The 14,021-nt window shown below is 49.0% G+C and overlaps 4 protein-coding genes across 4 annotated transcripts; 2 read left to right on the top strand and 2 right to left on the bottom strand.

The window, feature by feature from the left end:
* Positions 1-989: 989 nt before the first annotated feature.
* Positions 990-2,031, bottom strand: DEU56DRAFT_742696 (uncharacterized protein; the record flags this gene model as incomplete). The annotated part of the gene is made up of 2 exons (XM_041348954.1): positions 990-1,691; positions 1,741-2,031. The coding sequence occupies 2 exons, from the start codon at positions 2,029-2,031 to the stop codon at positions 990-992; spliced, it is 993 nt and encodes a 330-aa protein (XP_041205161.1).
* Positions 2,032-3,985: 1,954 nt separating this feature from the next.
* On the top strand, positions 3,986-8,197 carry DEU56DRAFT_742678 (uncharacterized protein; the record flags this gene model as incomplete). The annotated part of the gene is made up of 10 exons (XM_041348952.1): positions 3,986-4,355; positions 4,420-4,934; positions 4,996-5,197; positions 5,256-5,484; positions 5,537-5,666; positions 6,433-6,608; positions 6,658-6,754; positions 6,801-7,257; positions 7,352-7,486; positions 7,536-8,197. The coding sequence occupies 10 exons, from the start codon at positions 3,986-3,988 to the stop codon at positions 8,195-8,197; spliced, it is 2,973 nt and encodes a 990-aa protein (XP_041205160.1).
* A 926-nt stretch (positions 8,198-9,123) lies between these two features.
* DEU56DRAFT_958995 (uncharacterized protein) lies at positions 9,124-12,356 on the bottom strand (the record flags this gene model as incomplete). The annotated part of the gene is made up of 10 exons (XM_041359294.1): positions 9,124-9,866; positions 9,914-10,236; positions 10,293-10,515; positions 10,571-10,666; positions 10,727-10,947; positions 10,996-11,156; positions 11,207-11,575; positions 11,624-11,829; positions 11,898-12,115; positions 12,166-12,356. 10 exons carry the CDS (start codon positions 12,354-12,356, stop codon positions 9,124-9,126), a joined length of 2,751 nt encoding a protein of 916 aa, XP_041205159.1.
* Positions 12,357-13,064: 708 nt separating this feature from the next.
* DEU56DRAFT_742604 (uncharacterized protein) lies at positions 13,065-13,502 on the top strand (the record flags this gene model as incomplete). Its single annotated transcript, XM_041348945.1, has 2 exons — positions 13,065-13,165; positions 13,229-13,502. Coding segments are annotated over 2 exons (375 nt in total), but the record flags the coding sequence as incomplete, so codon positions are not given.
* Between the last annotated feature and the right edge of the window lie 519 nt (positions 13,503-14,021).

The raw sequence follows: 14,021 nt of genomic DNA, 5'->3' as shown, positions 1-14,021 counted from the left end.
GCAAATTGCTTGTTCAGTTAAAATTTGGCTACCTCATCTCCAAGGTCTTTGAGGATGAAGGAGGTGTCAGGCTGTGTGGAATCTGTTGCTCGGGGGCGAAAGGCATGTGTCCGACGAGCGCCAGCTGGCGCATTTCCCAAGGTAGACATTGTGAGTTGTAGGAGTGGTTGGTGAGAGTTTGGACGTGGGAAGTGGGAGAAAGCAAGAGCGCCTGATAGATAAGAACTCGAGGATGTGTTCGGAACAAACGATAAAGGGATGTGACGATCACTGTTTGCGTCCAGTGACTGTACGCTGCATATGATCAATCCCGGGCTTGTGACCTGTGCACTCTATGAAGCAAGCATATAGATCACAAATCTGATATCACCCAGCTGCAGGAGAAAGTTCGAACCCATTCGTGCCCATGATGGTCATGACATGGCGCTGATCCACGGAACGCCAGGAATACACATAAACCTGCATCAGGAAAACCACGGATTGGTTTTTATGACTTAATAGTGACTTATGATGAATTTAAGAGACCCAAAGTGAAGATTAAGAGTCAAGGGTGAAAAGTTGCAAAAAGGCCACTCGTCCTCTGATTTCGACTTAAATTTGCTTAATACTCACTTGATGGCCTATTTTTCGGACATTGGAAGCATCTTGGAAAGCACCGCGTCATCTTTTAAGTGAGAAAAGTGCATCATATTGTGTATGGAAGATGGCATTAAGTGGTAGAAAGCGAGAGTCCAAAAGGTCACAAAGACGCGGAAAGAGATATCAATGCAAAAACAAGGGCAAAAAAGCGAATTAGAAATATGCGGAAAGTAGCGATCAATGCGTGAACAGCGACGGAAAGGGAAGCACAAGCAGACAGAAAGGCAAGCACAAGCAGACGATTACGCAAAGATGATGAAGAAGACCTGCACAGACTCGGACTTGGCCCGATACCTGTTAAAAGGGAGTTGATTAAATGTGAAAAGGCCTCAAAAAATCCTGACAACTCACTAAACCAAAGCACGCTCGTCAAATTCTTCAGAGTCGCTGTTGGAAAAGAAGTCATTGAGTCTAGAGTTTGATTTCTTGAGAAGCTTCCGGGCCATTGAGGTGATGTCCTTCGTAAGGGTTTTCCCCTTCGTACGAGCCGACTTTGAGAATGAGTTTGTTGCTGAGCCCCAATTATTGACCGAGAACGCGCAGGCAGTCCAGGTCTCCTTTCCAGTGGCCTTATTGAGCATCTTTGGTGTTTTGAGCATGAGCTTGCGCAGCGCCGGGGGAGCTGCAAGTACATCCTCGACTTTAATGATGTTGTCGTTGATGAGCCTCAGGGCGCGTTCCAACTGCACAAGTGAATTAGCATTGTCTTTGATCAAAAGGAAAAAAAAACGGCTTACTGCAGCTGCACACATCCCAATCACGCCGTCAATCCCGTTCACGACCAGAGCGTCAGTGTTGAGTGCTGGAACATCAGCATGACCGGATGTTGCATGGAAGTGGCCAGTGGCTATGAGCTGGAGCATAAATGGGGACTGGAACGTCTTCGTCTTGTCAATAACCTCAGGATCTTCATAAAGAAACGCATAATCTGAAAGGAGGTACTCAGCGAGCTCGCCGGGGCTAGTGTCATCATTGCGAGCCATAAAATCGATGATGATGGCAATTGCGGTGGAGCCAAAATTGCTGCGCCACTCGGAGAGACGTTGATTAGTCTAAAATTAAATATGTGAGAGGGGAAAATTGGACGGTTGACAAACATACGACACCAAAAACAGAGCCTTGCACGGTGGGTGTGTACTCGACCTCTGGATAGACGACATCAAAGGTATGCTGGATAGCTTCCAGGAGCGCATCATCACTGATGTTCCAAAGGCTCGGTTGACTTCCTGCCCACAGGTAAATTGTGGGAAGGAAAACCTTAGGCCATTGTCCATCCTGGCATGCAGGAGGTAGATCCGTGTTGCGGTAGGCCGATCGAGCCTTTGCTATTTCAACCCAAGTTTCGTCTTCGTCTTCGTCTTCGAACACTAGGGCGGTCTCTGACGTGTCCATTTGCTCGGGTTTGACCTTGGGCTCGGGCTTGACCTTGGGCTCGGGCTTGACCTTGGGCTCGGGTTTGACCTTGGGCGCAGTTCTGACCTTCTTTGCAGGTGGTGCCGTAGCATTGGTGGTCATAACAGTGGTCTGCAATAAGATGTTAGTCATTTGATATTGACATGGGGCCAGAAAGAAAAGAACATGCCGACGATGTTGTCCGTGGAGCCTTTGTTTTGACAACTGTGCGTTCAGGTGCTTTGGAGAGGGGTGCTTGTGTTTTCTGAGGCTCGTCAACTACCATCGCAGTGTCATCAATGCATTGAATGTCGCTTGATACCGAGTTGTCCTGATCATAAAAGCTTTCCACGATCTCGACAGAGTCGACACTGGACTCCACTGTGAGTTTCCGTTTTGTGCCACTTGCGATGCAGGTGGTCTGTGGCTTGCGAGGCTGAGTAGATGGTGGGGCCTGGGAGGCTCCATTGTATTTTTCAGCGGCCAAGCGGCGGGCAGCCTCCAACATGCGAAGCTGAGAGGATGGTGGGGGAAGCTCGCTGTTTGATGCCAGCCGAGGATTTAACTACTCAGCCGCGAGAAATTGTTTTACGGTCAAAGAGTATTTCGATTGCCAAAGGAAAACCACGTACCATTGCTGAAGACGTGCTACCAGGTTCGACATCTTCAGATTCCGAGTCTGTGATATCACCGATCTGGAGTATAGGCTTTAAGAAGTGAGCCGCACAAGCTTGATAAATCAGAGGAAGAGATACGGTACCTTAACTGGATGCCTTTCTGTTGTTTGGAATGCAGCCTCGCGTTCATACATGTCATCTCCCTCTTCATCGCCGAATCCTCCAACCAGATCATCAGTGGGATCAGCAGAGACTCGTACATCGGAGCCTTTCTGTGAAATGGCCTGCGACCTAAGACTAGTCGCATCTGAAGCTGCTGTTGTGGCTTGAGAGCGGGAGAATATAGTGGATGGGGGAACAGAGGAATGTGAACCAGAATGCAACTGGGAGCGGCCTTCAGATGGACAGCTTGGAGGACTTGGTATGTCTGAAGCCCAGGCCTTGATGCGTCCACTGACTGAAGTTTTGACAGCTGACCTAAATTCCGCAGTCAAGTTGAGGAAGAAAAGTGTCGACTCAGAGAGTAACAACATGGCAGCAATTGAAGAACGTACGGTAAAGAGTTTCCTTTCCTGTCTGCAAGATCAACATTACCACGTGCAAGCTGATCAGTCTTCATCGATTTCAATCGAGCATCAACCGCATCTTTCAGTGACTTCTTGCCAGGTTTCTGCTTCGCGACAACCTCTATCTCTCCGATGCTCATATCGTCCTGGTTGATATCTGAGGTCAGTTGGCTCTGCCTTTCATTACCCTCTTGATCCTCAACTCCATCCTCTGCAGCTGCCGCCACATTTTTCAGCTGAGATCCCTTCTTGGCTGCAACCGGACGTGGGCGTGGTCTAACTGCCTTTGGTTTCTTGACAGCTGCAGCAGCTTGGACCTGCTCCATCTCAGCCTGTATATTGGCGAGACGCTGGATGCCTTCTAGAGCGGCTGCTTCTTTTGCTTGGAGTTCTTCTTCAAGAACCTTGTCGTCAGCAGCTTTTTGAGCTTTGGTGCGTCTTTTCCTCTTTGCATTTAGAACGACCTGACCAGGATGGGCATTAGCGTTTGATGCGCGGGTTTGACGAGCAGTGACACCAGTTGTCGAAGACATTATACGCGTATTGACGGAAGCAAGGCAAAGTATTGCTAGTGATGGGAGAAACTCGGCTTAGTACGTTTAACTTTCAATAGAATTTGTAGGTACGGTGACCAAACAAACATTGAACTTTCGCAGGCCTTCTCAGCTACTCGCCCATGCAGCTTGCTACTATGCGTCAGCCCTAGGCCCAAAACACGACATCAGACTCTTGTTATCTTTCTCACTCGCCTCTATTTTGTTCTGCATCACAATGCCTGCCAGTGGGACAAACTCCTACCATCGCCCGGACCACAGCACACTCCAGCTTCCTTGTGGCCATCAGAACTGCCAGCGGTATTTCAAGACTGCTGCTGGAAGGACAAAACATAGGCTCTCAGCCCATCCGACAATCCCACGTCCCATCCCGTCTCACCATTCAGTTTCTCCCGAGCTTCCGGACCCAGGAAACGACCAGCATCGTGAAGAAGACATCCCACGTGCTGATGGTGTTCCTTTCGACATTGATCATGATCAGCCCAATTTTGAAATCCCCAGGATGTCATCTCCACTTCCGGATGTCAATGCAGAATTCTTTGGACCGGGGAATCACTTTTATCGAAATTACCATAAGGATCTTGATGGTATGTGATTTTTTGCACTTCTCGCAAATCTGTAAAATAATGTTTGACGGTCCGCTTTTTTAAGGTCGGCCTTGTGATGAAAATGGTGCATTTCTTCCCCCAGGAACTCCACCATCCCCACCTGTTGCACGTCCTGCCGATGATTGGACCCCATTTCGTAATCGAACGGAATTCGAAACCGCTGAATTCCTATACACTCGAGAGCAGATGTCCGGCCCTCAAATTGACACCTTACTTGACCTGTGGGCCGCGACACTTGTGAAATACAACGACCGTCCGCCGTTTGCCAACCACAAAGACCTATACCATACAATTGATAGCAGTCCACTTGGAGACGTGCCGTGGCAGAGTTTTTCCGTCAAATATTGCGGTGACATACCAGACATCGATGTTCCGCCGTGGATGAACGGCTCTTACGACGTGTGGTTTCGAGATCCTCGTGAAGTCATCCGCAATATGCTCGCAAACCCAATGTATGCCGACGAAGTGGATTATCAGCCTTACCGTGAGTACGCGTCAGCGACTGATGAATGCCAGTGGAAAGACTTCATGTCTGCTGACTGGGCATGGGATCAAGCAGTAAGTGTTTCTTTTAAAACATTCCAGCGCAACACATGTACTAAGGCATCATTGGATACAGGATGAAATTTCCAAGGATCCTGACACAGTTGGGGCAACCTTCGTTCCCGTCATTCTCGGCAGCGACAAGACAACAGTATCAGTCGGCACTGGCAACAACGCATACTACCCGCTATATCTATCCATTGGAAATGTTCGAAATAACGTCCGTCGCGCACACCGAGATGCAGTGGCTATCATAGGGTTTCTCGCTATGCCAAAGTGTAAGATTCTTTTAATTTCATGTCATTTACAGGTGCTAATGATCGGTTTTATATAAAGCTACTCGAGCACATTCTGAGGATCCAAGGTTCCGAAAGTTTCGCCGCCAACTCTTCCACTCTTCTCTGTCAAAAATCCTTCAGATGCTGGTACCTGGAATGACGAAACCCGAAGTAGCTCGTTTTGGAGATGGTCACTTCCGTCGCGTTATCTATGGACTCGGACCCTATATCGCTGATTATGAAGAGCAAGTCCTGTTAGGATGCATCGTTAAACGTTGGTGCGCAAGGTAAGGTGTCTCCAAGTCTCACACACTATTTGCCGCTCATCAACCTGCAAAGGTGCCTCGCACCACGTCTTAACCTCGATCAAGATGCCTTGGACCGTTGTCGTGAATACGTGGACGCTCTGGTGGAGGAAGGGACTCTATTGGAGATCTGGGATGATTATGGGATCGTTGGCGACCTTGTAGTGAGTGGTTCTTCCTTTTTTATTGGACGCTCGCCGTTGTTGGAGACTGGGGCCACAGTCTCCCCTGAGCCCATTACAATCAACGGGCGAGTTTTTCCAGCGCCCTCGACTGGGGTCACAGTCTTCCCTGAGCCCATTACAATCAACGGGCGAGCTTTTCCGGCTCCCTCGACTGGGGCCACAGTCTCCCCTGAGCCCATTACAATCACTGGGCAAGTTTCTCCAGCGCCCTTGACTGGGGCCACAGTCTCCCCTGAGCCCATTACATCTCCCCTGAGCCCATTACAATCACTGGGCAAGTTTCTCCAGCGCCCTTGACTGGGGCCACAGTCTCCCCTGAGCCCATTACAATCACTGGGTGCATTTTTCTGGCGCCCTTGACTGGGGCCACAGTCTCCCCTGAGCCCATTACAATCACTGGGCGAGTTTTTACAGCGCCCTTGACTGGGGCCACAGTCTCCCCTGAGCCCATTACAATCACTGGGCGCATTTTTCTGGCGCCCTTGACTGGGGCCACAGTCTCCCCTGAGCCCATTACAATCACTGGGCGAGTTTCTCCAGCGCCCTTGACTGGGGCCACAGTCTCCCCTGAGCCCATTACAATCACTGGGCGCATTTTTCTGGCGCCCTTGACTGGGGCCACAGTCTCCCCTGAGCCCATTACAATCACTGGGCGAGTTTCTCCAGCGCCCTTGACTGGGGCCACAGTCTCCCCTGAGCCCATTACAATTACTTCGAAGTTTGCTCATTGTATTTAATTTTCTAGCCGTTTACCAATGATTTCCCCCGCGCTGATATAAACCAACTCATCGCTCCCGACCTTCTCCACCAGCTCATCAAGGGAGCTTTCAAGGATCATCTTGTAGATTGGGTGGAGAAGTATTTGATACTGACCCACGGAAAACGCGAGGGTCAACGAATCATGGACGACATTGACCGAAGGTGCGCTTCCTCATTCTTGGCTGGAGACGCGCTCATTTATATATAACAGAATCGCAGCTGTCGCACCCTTCTCAGGTTTGCGACGCTTTCCTGAAGGACGAGGGTTTAAACAGTGGACCGGCGATGATTCAAAAGCACTGATGAAGGTTCGTTTTTATTTAATTCTCAATTCTTACTGCTGATTGTTGATAGGTCTATTTGCCCGCAATCGAGGGCCATGTCCCATTGGACATTGTGCGTGCATTCCGCGCTCTTTTAGAGTTCTGCTACCTCGTGCGCCGCAACATCGTTACGCAAACGACCCTCACCGAAATTCAAGATGCACTTGCCCGATTCCACCACTACCGTGAGGCATTCCGAGACGCTGGTGTCGTTTCTACATTTTCCTTGCCACGTCAACACTCACTCAAGCACTACGTCCAACTCATCCGACTTTTTGGCGCCCCCAACGGATTGTGCTCCTCGATTACGGAGACCAAACATATCAAGGCAGTAAAAGAACCTTGGAGACGCTCGAGTCGCTTCAATGCACTCGGGCAAATGCTTCGAACCAACCAGCGGCTAGATAAGCTCGCTGCTTTGCGCGCTGACTTCACCAAGCGCAATATGTTGGACGGCACGTGTTTGTCTGCAATTGTGGCAGCTCTTCGTAGGTATCAAATTTTATTTTCTAATTTAACGATGCTAACAAATGTTCGTTTCTCTTCTGACAGGACCATTTCACGATCCCGGTGATGTGGGAGGCACCGATTCTCAAGCTGCCGACGGTGCACTTCCAGCAAACGGCTCAAATATCGACGAGGAAGGGGATGACAACGGCGAAGTGGACGATGGTCCTACCGTGCTACAAGCGCATGTTGAGCTTGCGCGAACACCACGTACGTTCGTCAGATCGAAATCCCCCGTTTAATACTAACATCATTATAGAACGAAAACGTGCAAAAACTGTGGCTGCCCTCGCAGCAGAATTAAACATAGCGCATCTGCCTCACCTCCTCCGACAGTTCCTCTTCGAACAGATACATCAAGACGACCCTCAAGATCTCTCCGAAGTCCCCGAATTCCACTTTCCCGGCTACGACGGCAGAATATCTGTCTTTAACTCGGCATCCTCCAGATTCTATTCGCCGAGTGACCTCAGCGGTATTGGTGGTATGCGCACTGAATACATTCGCGCATGTCCGCAGTGGCGAAACGAATATGCGCGGAACGACTGCGTGTTTGTTAACACCAACCCAGACCTCGAGGGAATGCGAGGATTCAATGTTGCTCGTGTTTTATGTTTTTTTTCCTTTAATTTTCAAGGAATAACTTATCCCTGCGCAGTTATCCGGTGGTTTGACACCATTGGCGACTCTCCTGACGAAGATACCGGGATGTGGGTGGTGCGGCCGGCCTACCATGCCAATCATGCCCCGCATATGTCTATCATTCATATCGACTCGATTTATCGCGCAGCGCATCTAATTCCAATTTACGGTGCACAGTTTGTTTCATACGACCTCAGATACTATCAGTCTTATGATACTTTCCGAGCTTACTATGTAAATAAGTATGCAGATCACCATGCCTTCGAGATTGCTTTTTAATTTTTTTAACACTTTTTCAAGCTTTATTGTTTGTTCGTACTTAGTGTGCAATACCATCTCTTTTTCTGTCTTTTTCGTCTGATCCGCCTGGACCGCCTTTTTTAACACTTGTCCAACTTTTCAACAAACGACTTTAATTCACTTGCCAGTCAAAAGGCCAAAAAAAGGTACAATAAGTTTATTAAGTGCAATCAAGAGATCTGTGATTTTCCTGATGTGTTGTGGGCGTCACGATGCAACGTCGTCGGTGACCTGGAGATAATTGAGCCTTGAGTACTATGGTAGCTGCGGCATTGGCACCCACTGAGCGACTTGGTATTAGTATCGTAAGGGCGCGGGCGCCAATCCCCGACTCTCCTTCGTTGTCGATTCTGTCTTAAGAATTTTCGTGGCTCTCTGGAACCCTCCCCTTTTTTTGTATTTTCTCACATTATTGAATACAGATAACGACTCATCATATATATGTACCCTTTCTGGAGATCTTGTCTGCCTTTTTTTGTCCCGAAAACACGAGAACTCAGAGTGACATCAATACACCTGTGACTCCCACCTACGCACGGTAACTATAGGAGATAATGCACGTGTGTCGCACCTGTAAGATCAGGCGGATATAGTGAATCAGAGCCTCCTCCAATATCTCCTGGATAACGAAGGACTTTATATACAGCTGTAGGTAGTAGGTACGTAGTTGTGTTATTGTTATTACCGTACTATTATTAGACTCACGTGATGCGGTTACCGTGCGTCGCTGTGCCTAACGCCGCATAGTGATGGAAACCTTTGAGCTCGCTGTGCGACACGATGAACTCAAGTATCTCGCTCAAAAGTGGTCGGATTGACGGCGCGTTTCGACTAACAGCGCACCAGTAATAATTGCGATAGTGTATGGAATACATGCATGTTCAAGGACGTGTAAATGACCAGTACTACTCTTCTTCAGCATCATCATGAATACCGAGGTGTGAAAAGTCATCAGCAATAAGGAGAACATCGTGCAAACTTCTAGAGGCTTGTTCCACTACCTCGTCCTCTTCCTCCTCGTCATCCAGGTCATCCTGGGTGTCTACGTCTAAGGGGGATGCGGTGTGATCAACAGGGAGGGGTGCAACAAGCATCTGGGTGGGGATCTGTGCGTTAGCTACACTCGCGCTCTCCCCGGGACTTGTGTCAGCGCTAACACCAGGGGTTAGTGTCCCACTGAAACCCGGAAGCTTTGATATGTCGTAAAGCCGTTTAAGATGTCGTGAGTTGAAGCGTCCTCGAGTGTTTCGGTGGATGGCGATTTGATGTGCGAGTGCTGGGCTGGTGTCTTTTAACTGATTCTCACATTCCCGTAGATACCTCTCTTCATCACGTATATAGGTCACGAGGCGTCGTACCTCAGTATCGAGGCGCTCAATCTCTTCGCGCGCCCGACACATTTTGAAGTGGAGGTCCATCGCGCTACGAGCAGCAGCCAATGACCAAGGGTGTCGAGAAACGTCCGCACGTGTATCACGTAGCAAGTCGAAGTCTGCGAGGAACGCGTACTCTACGACCTCGTCCCACTTAAGTGTCCGGCGGGGAGGGTGCATTGACCCAGCGATAGCGTTGTATGTGTTGAGGGCCGTTCGGATGGCGACGGATCGTGTTTGCAATGCCTTAGCAATATGCTTTCGCAGTTTGTAGCCTGGCTTAGTGTTAGAATCGGCAAGCAATATACCACTTTTTACTCACCTGTGCCCGCACGGTTCATCCTCGTCAGCTCAAATATACGTGCAACGATCAATCCTTCGAGTCGATCCAGCGCACGCTGGTACTTCCGGTTGGCCACGAGTCTTCCAACCCTCTGCCACTCTGCATCGTGAGGAGTCCAGCGTTTCTCGATCTCGAGCCTGCACTCAAGTGCTTGAACGAGCTTCAAATACCTCTCATGGTCCTCAAGAGCATGCCGTCGGGCACTCTCAGCATTGCGAGTATTCTTCGCCTGCACATCATATGGCGCAGCCTCGAGGTGCGATGAGCCCTGGAAAGCTGTTATTGCAGCGTCCAGAGTTTCCCTATGTGAATTTTGTGTCAGCGAGTACAAGGCCCGTACATCAACATCTAAACTCACTCGCTCGCAGTAAGACTAACCAACCTTTGCCAATACTCCATGTGCAGTGTTTCAACCTCCGGTTCTCGTGTCAGACCTTGAAGGTATACCTTTTCTTCCTCCAGCCAGTGCTCGAACACGGTCTTGTCGGTAACTTTGAGATCTCGCATCAAGTTCGGTAGGGTCGCATCCCCGTCATTCAAAATGTCAAGCGCTTGCTTGTAGTTGTTATATAAAAAGTCGGCTAGCAAACAGAAGGATTTGTCAGCACAGGATCGAGTTTTGACAAGACAGCTTACAAAGATTAGCGTACACTTCAAAATCGTCGTTGTGCTCGAAGTATGTGTCGATGGACTGTTGTCTATGGAATACACTTGCGTACCGTAGCGCAGACGCTAGTGAATTCGATTTTGAGAATGTTCATTCGCAGGTTTCCAGATCCTCGAGGCCCAAACCTTTGATGTAAGTAGTAAGCGAGAAAAGTTGGCACAATCGCCTGTGCGCATGTCCATGGAAGGCATCGACAAGGCAAGTGTGATGCATAGACCGTGCAAGGGGTCCGAGGGAGCTGTTGTCAAGTGTGGTCTTGAACTGACAACCGATGTCATATCCGCCACCCAGATTGCTTCCAAATACGTCCAGCAACTTTGAAACAACGGCCAGAGGATACTTTGCGCTGTCAAATAATTGTTAGTTCACAAACAACCTATCAAAAAAAACTTACAGCTCCCCGCTCTGTACCATATCCGCAACAAGCAGAGAGAATCCATGGCGGCACACGGCCACAAATATGCCCGTTTCATCATAAATGCCCCATGCTTTCTTCGTCTTTGTATCGTCCATATTCTTCCAGCGTCCCTCGCACGTGTTCTCGAGATGTACATCCTAATAGATGTATTAGCCATCACCAACCCAGATCAGAAGGCACCCCTCACCTCATCACCTGCAGTAGTAGAGTCCCACGCAAATTGGTCGACAAAGGTGCGAGATAGGTAGCGGTCGCTCGCCAGTTGCTGCCCTGTTGGAAGTTCTGAAGATGTACTGAGAGAATCATCAGTATCTAGAGATCTGCGAAGGACTCTTTTTAAAGAGTCGTTGCCATCCATGGCGTAGAGCAAGCTAAATGTTAACTGTGGTTCATCTGTTAGTGTATATGTACATGCGGGACAAGCATGTTTCAGGCGCCAATCGGGTGAGTCACGTCGTAGTGATTCGGCTACCATGGCAGCCACCGAACGTCGAACTTGAAGATATAGGTCGAACGCAATAGAGAATTGACGAGATAGGTGTCTGTGGAAACCAACCTGCACGTGAATCAGCACAATAAGAGCGAAAGAAATCAGAAGACATACACCATGCAAGTCGCACATGGTTTTGACGAAAGCCTGGATAGACAATTGAGGACTTCTAAGATGCGCTACACGGTATAAATCCAGAGCTTCAGTAGTGATTCCGACAGTTGGTGATATGGGTGAACAAGGCATCAGGCCTTGACGAACGAGCGCAGTGCTGATAGTGGCATCTGTTGGCAAGATTCGAAGATTGACTTTCTCAGCGTCTAAACAACAGCCCAGACATGCCGTCACATCAAAAAGTAAGCAAACGAAAACAGACCGAATCACTCACAGAACACATCTATCACGCTGATTGGCCATTGACCGTAGTCAGAGCCACTATCCAGGTCTTCTCTCTCCAATCTCTCAAAAAACCCTTCCTTACGTCTTGCCAGGCTCCACGCAAGGTACGCATCGGTTATCACTGGCATCTGCTCAGCAAACGCCTTGTTCCTGCGGAGGACACGATCACGACGTGTGCGGTTATCCACACGTCGAACACGATTGTTGCTGCTCACAAAGGTAAGTCAAATGTCAAGGTAACAATAAACTTCACTCACATTCTCCAAAAGTCTCCTAGAACCTCTCTTGCGAGGTCAGTAAACTCGCCACCAGCATGGCTGATGGCGAGCGGCTCCGTTCCATTGCAAACATCGCCAAAGCTGAAGTCATCGCAGTCCTGCCAGTCAAGGATGGTGGTATTATTGCCCTCTTTCAGCGCTTCGAGTGCCCGACGCTCATCCAAACTCATAACTTTACAACAGGTTATTTTTTCTTCTTCTTCTAAGTGTTGAATTAACATAGCATACCTTGTAGACGTGCTTGCCGCCGCTCATTGGAACTTGCCGCTTGCTGAACCAACTGTCTGTGCTTGAGTACTTTGGACATGCGATTGGCTGGCAATCCATTGTTGTCCCTCGGTGCCCTGATGTGCCGAATGGATCGCAGCGAAATGTTGGTGCGGACTCGCTGGCGTGCTCCACTAGTCCGCGTCATTCAGACGCATCTTATGTTTGTACTACTGTAAAGGTCTGATCTATTTTTCACGTGACTGATTATCTGTAGCGCTCCGACCAAGTCCTTAGTGAGATCGCTCCTATGTCAACACCATCTAGTAGCCGCCCTACCCAGGGTGATCATGTTCGAGATTTGCACAATTTGCTGCAAGGGATGACACTATCAGGTGGGTGTTTCACCCATCCAGAAACTAATACACTGACACTCGATAATAGATTCATCATTCGATACCGTCACTTGGAGCCGCAAGACAACAGAAGAATCCATCATCCTATCAAAATCATCCCTCACGCCATCCACACTCACCAGCACTCGTTCCATTCCAAAGAAAGAGGCACCCATTCCCCCTTCCACTACAGCTTGCTCTACTGCTACACCATCCCACCCTCGGCCTCAGGCTTCACCAGTGGTTGCGCAGACACCCTGCCAAGTCACGGCCGCCCTTCCAATGCCTAGCGACATCCATCCTCCACGAGCCGATCAGACACCCGAGGGATTCTGGGTGATAACGGTTGGGCAAGAAGTTGGCGTGTTTTACCGCTGGTAAGTGTGACATGTCTGGGTATCTGTTGGCTTGCATTGGCTAAGTCTTGACGGTGTTGTCAGGGCTGATGTTGCTGAGCGAACAAATTTTGTTAGCGGTAATGTTCAAAAACGATACAAGTCGTTTCAGCAGGCGTTAGCAGCATATAAGGCCGGGTGTGACGAAGGCAGGGTTCGGGCAGTTCCACTGGCGGGTGGCCCTTTCTGGCCATCCTCTCCAGAGTCCTCGCCCAACCCTCCTTCACCTACATTGTCTGTGGGCTCATCTGCGAGCTCAGACTCATATGACCTATGGTTGCAGGTCGAAGACTTGACAGAGACAATGAGCCAGCTTTAATATAGTTTACATTGTGCGCTGTCATGTATTTAGAATAACAAAATGAAATTGCGCAAAGCGCCTTACTCGTTATACCAGCGCCATACATTTGTTGGAATATTCACCGTGCAAGGGTTGTTGAATGGAAGGGACGGGATTCATTTTTGACGACCAGCATTGGGCAAACAATTGCATCATGCATCAACCGCTACATACAGTCCTGTCATAGTCATAAATGTTCCGCACGGAATCACCACCACATTTTTCAGCTTCGGGTGAAGTATGCATGTCTGCCTCTGCCTAATAAACACCTTACCTTGTTCAATATTTCTTAACAGTGTTGCATTCGTGAGCCCGAGCATCCGTACACTCGAGTTCGCTATCCATTCGCTATCCGTTCGCTATGGGTTCGCTATATACGCTATGAGTTCGCTATATACGCTATGTTCACTATGTATTCACGACAATGCTCAGACTGACGGTTGCCTAGACTTCGGGTCAAGTAAGCATGTCTGCCTCTACCTAACAAACACCTCACCT

The sequence above is a fragment of the Suillus clintonianus genome, assembly GCF_016758775.1.
Source record: "Suillus clintonianus strain FC179 chromosome Unknown DEU56scaffold_75, whole genome shotgun sequence".
NCBI classification, from domain to species: domain Eukaryota; kingdom Fungi; phylum Basidiomycota; class Agaricomycetes; order Boletales; family Suillaceae; genus Suillus; species Suillus clintonianus.
Note: the sequence above shows the minus strand (reverse complement) of the source record. Positions and strands in the feature narration are given on the sequence as shown.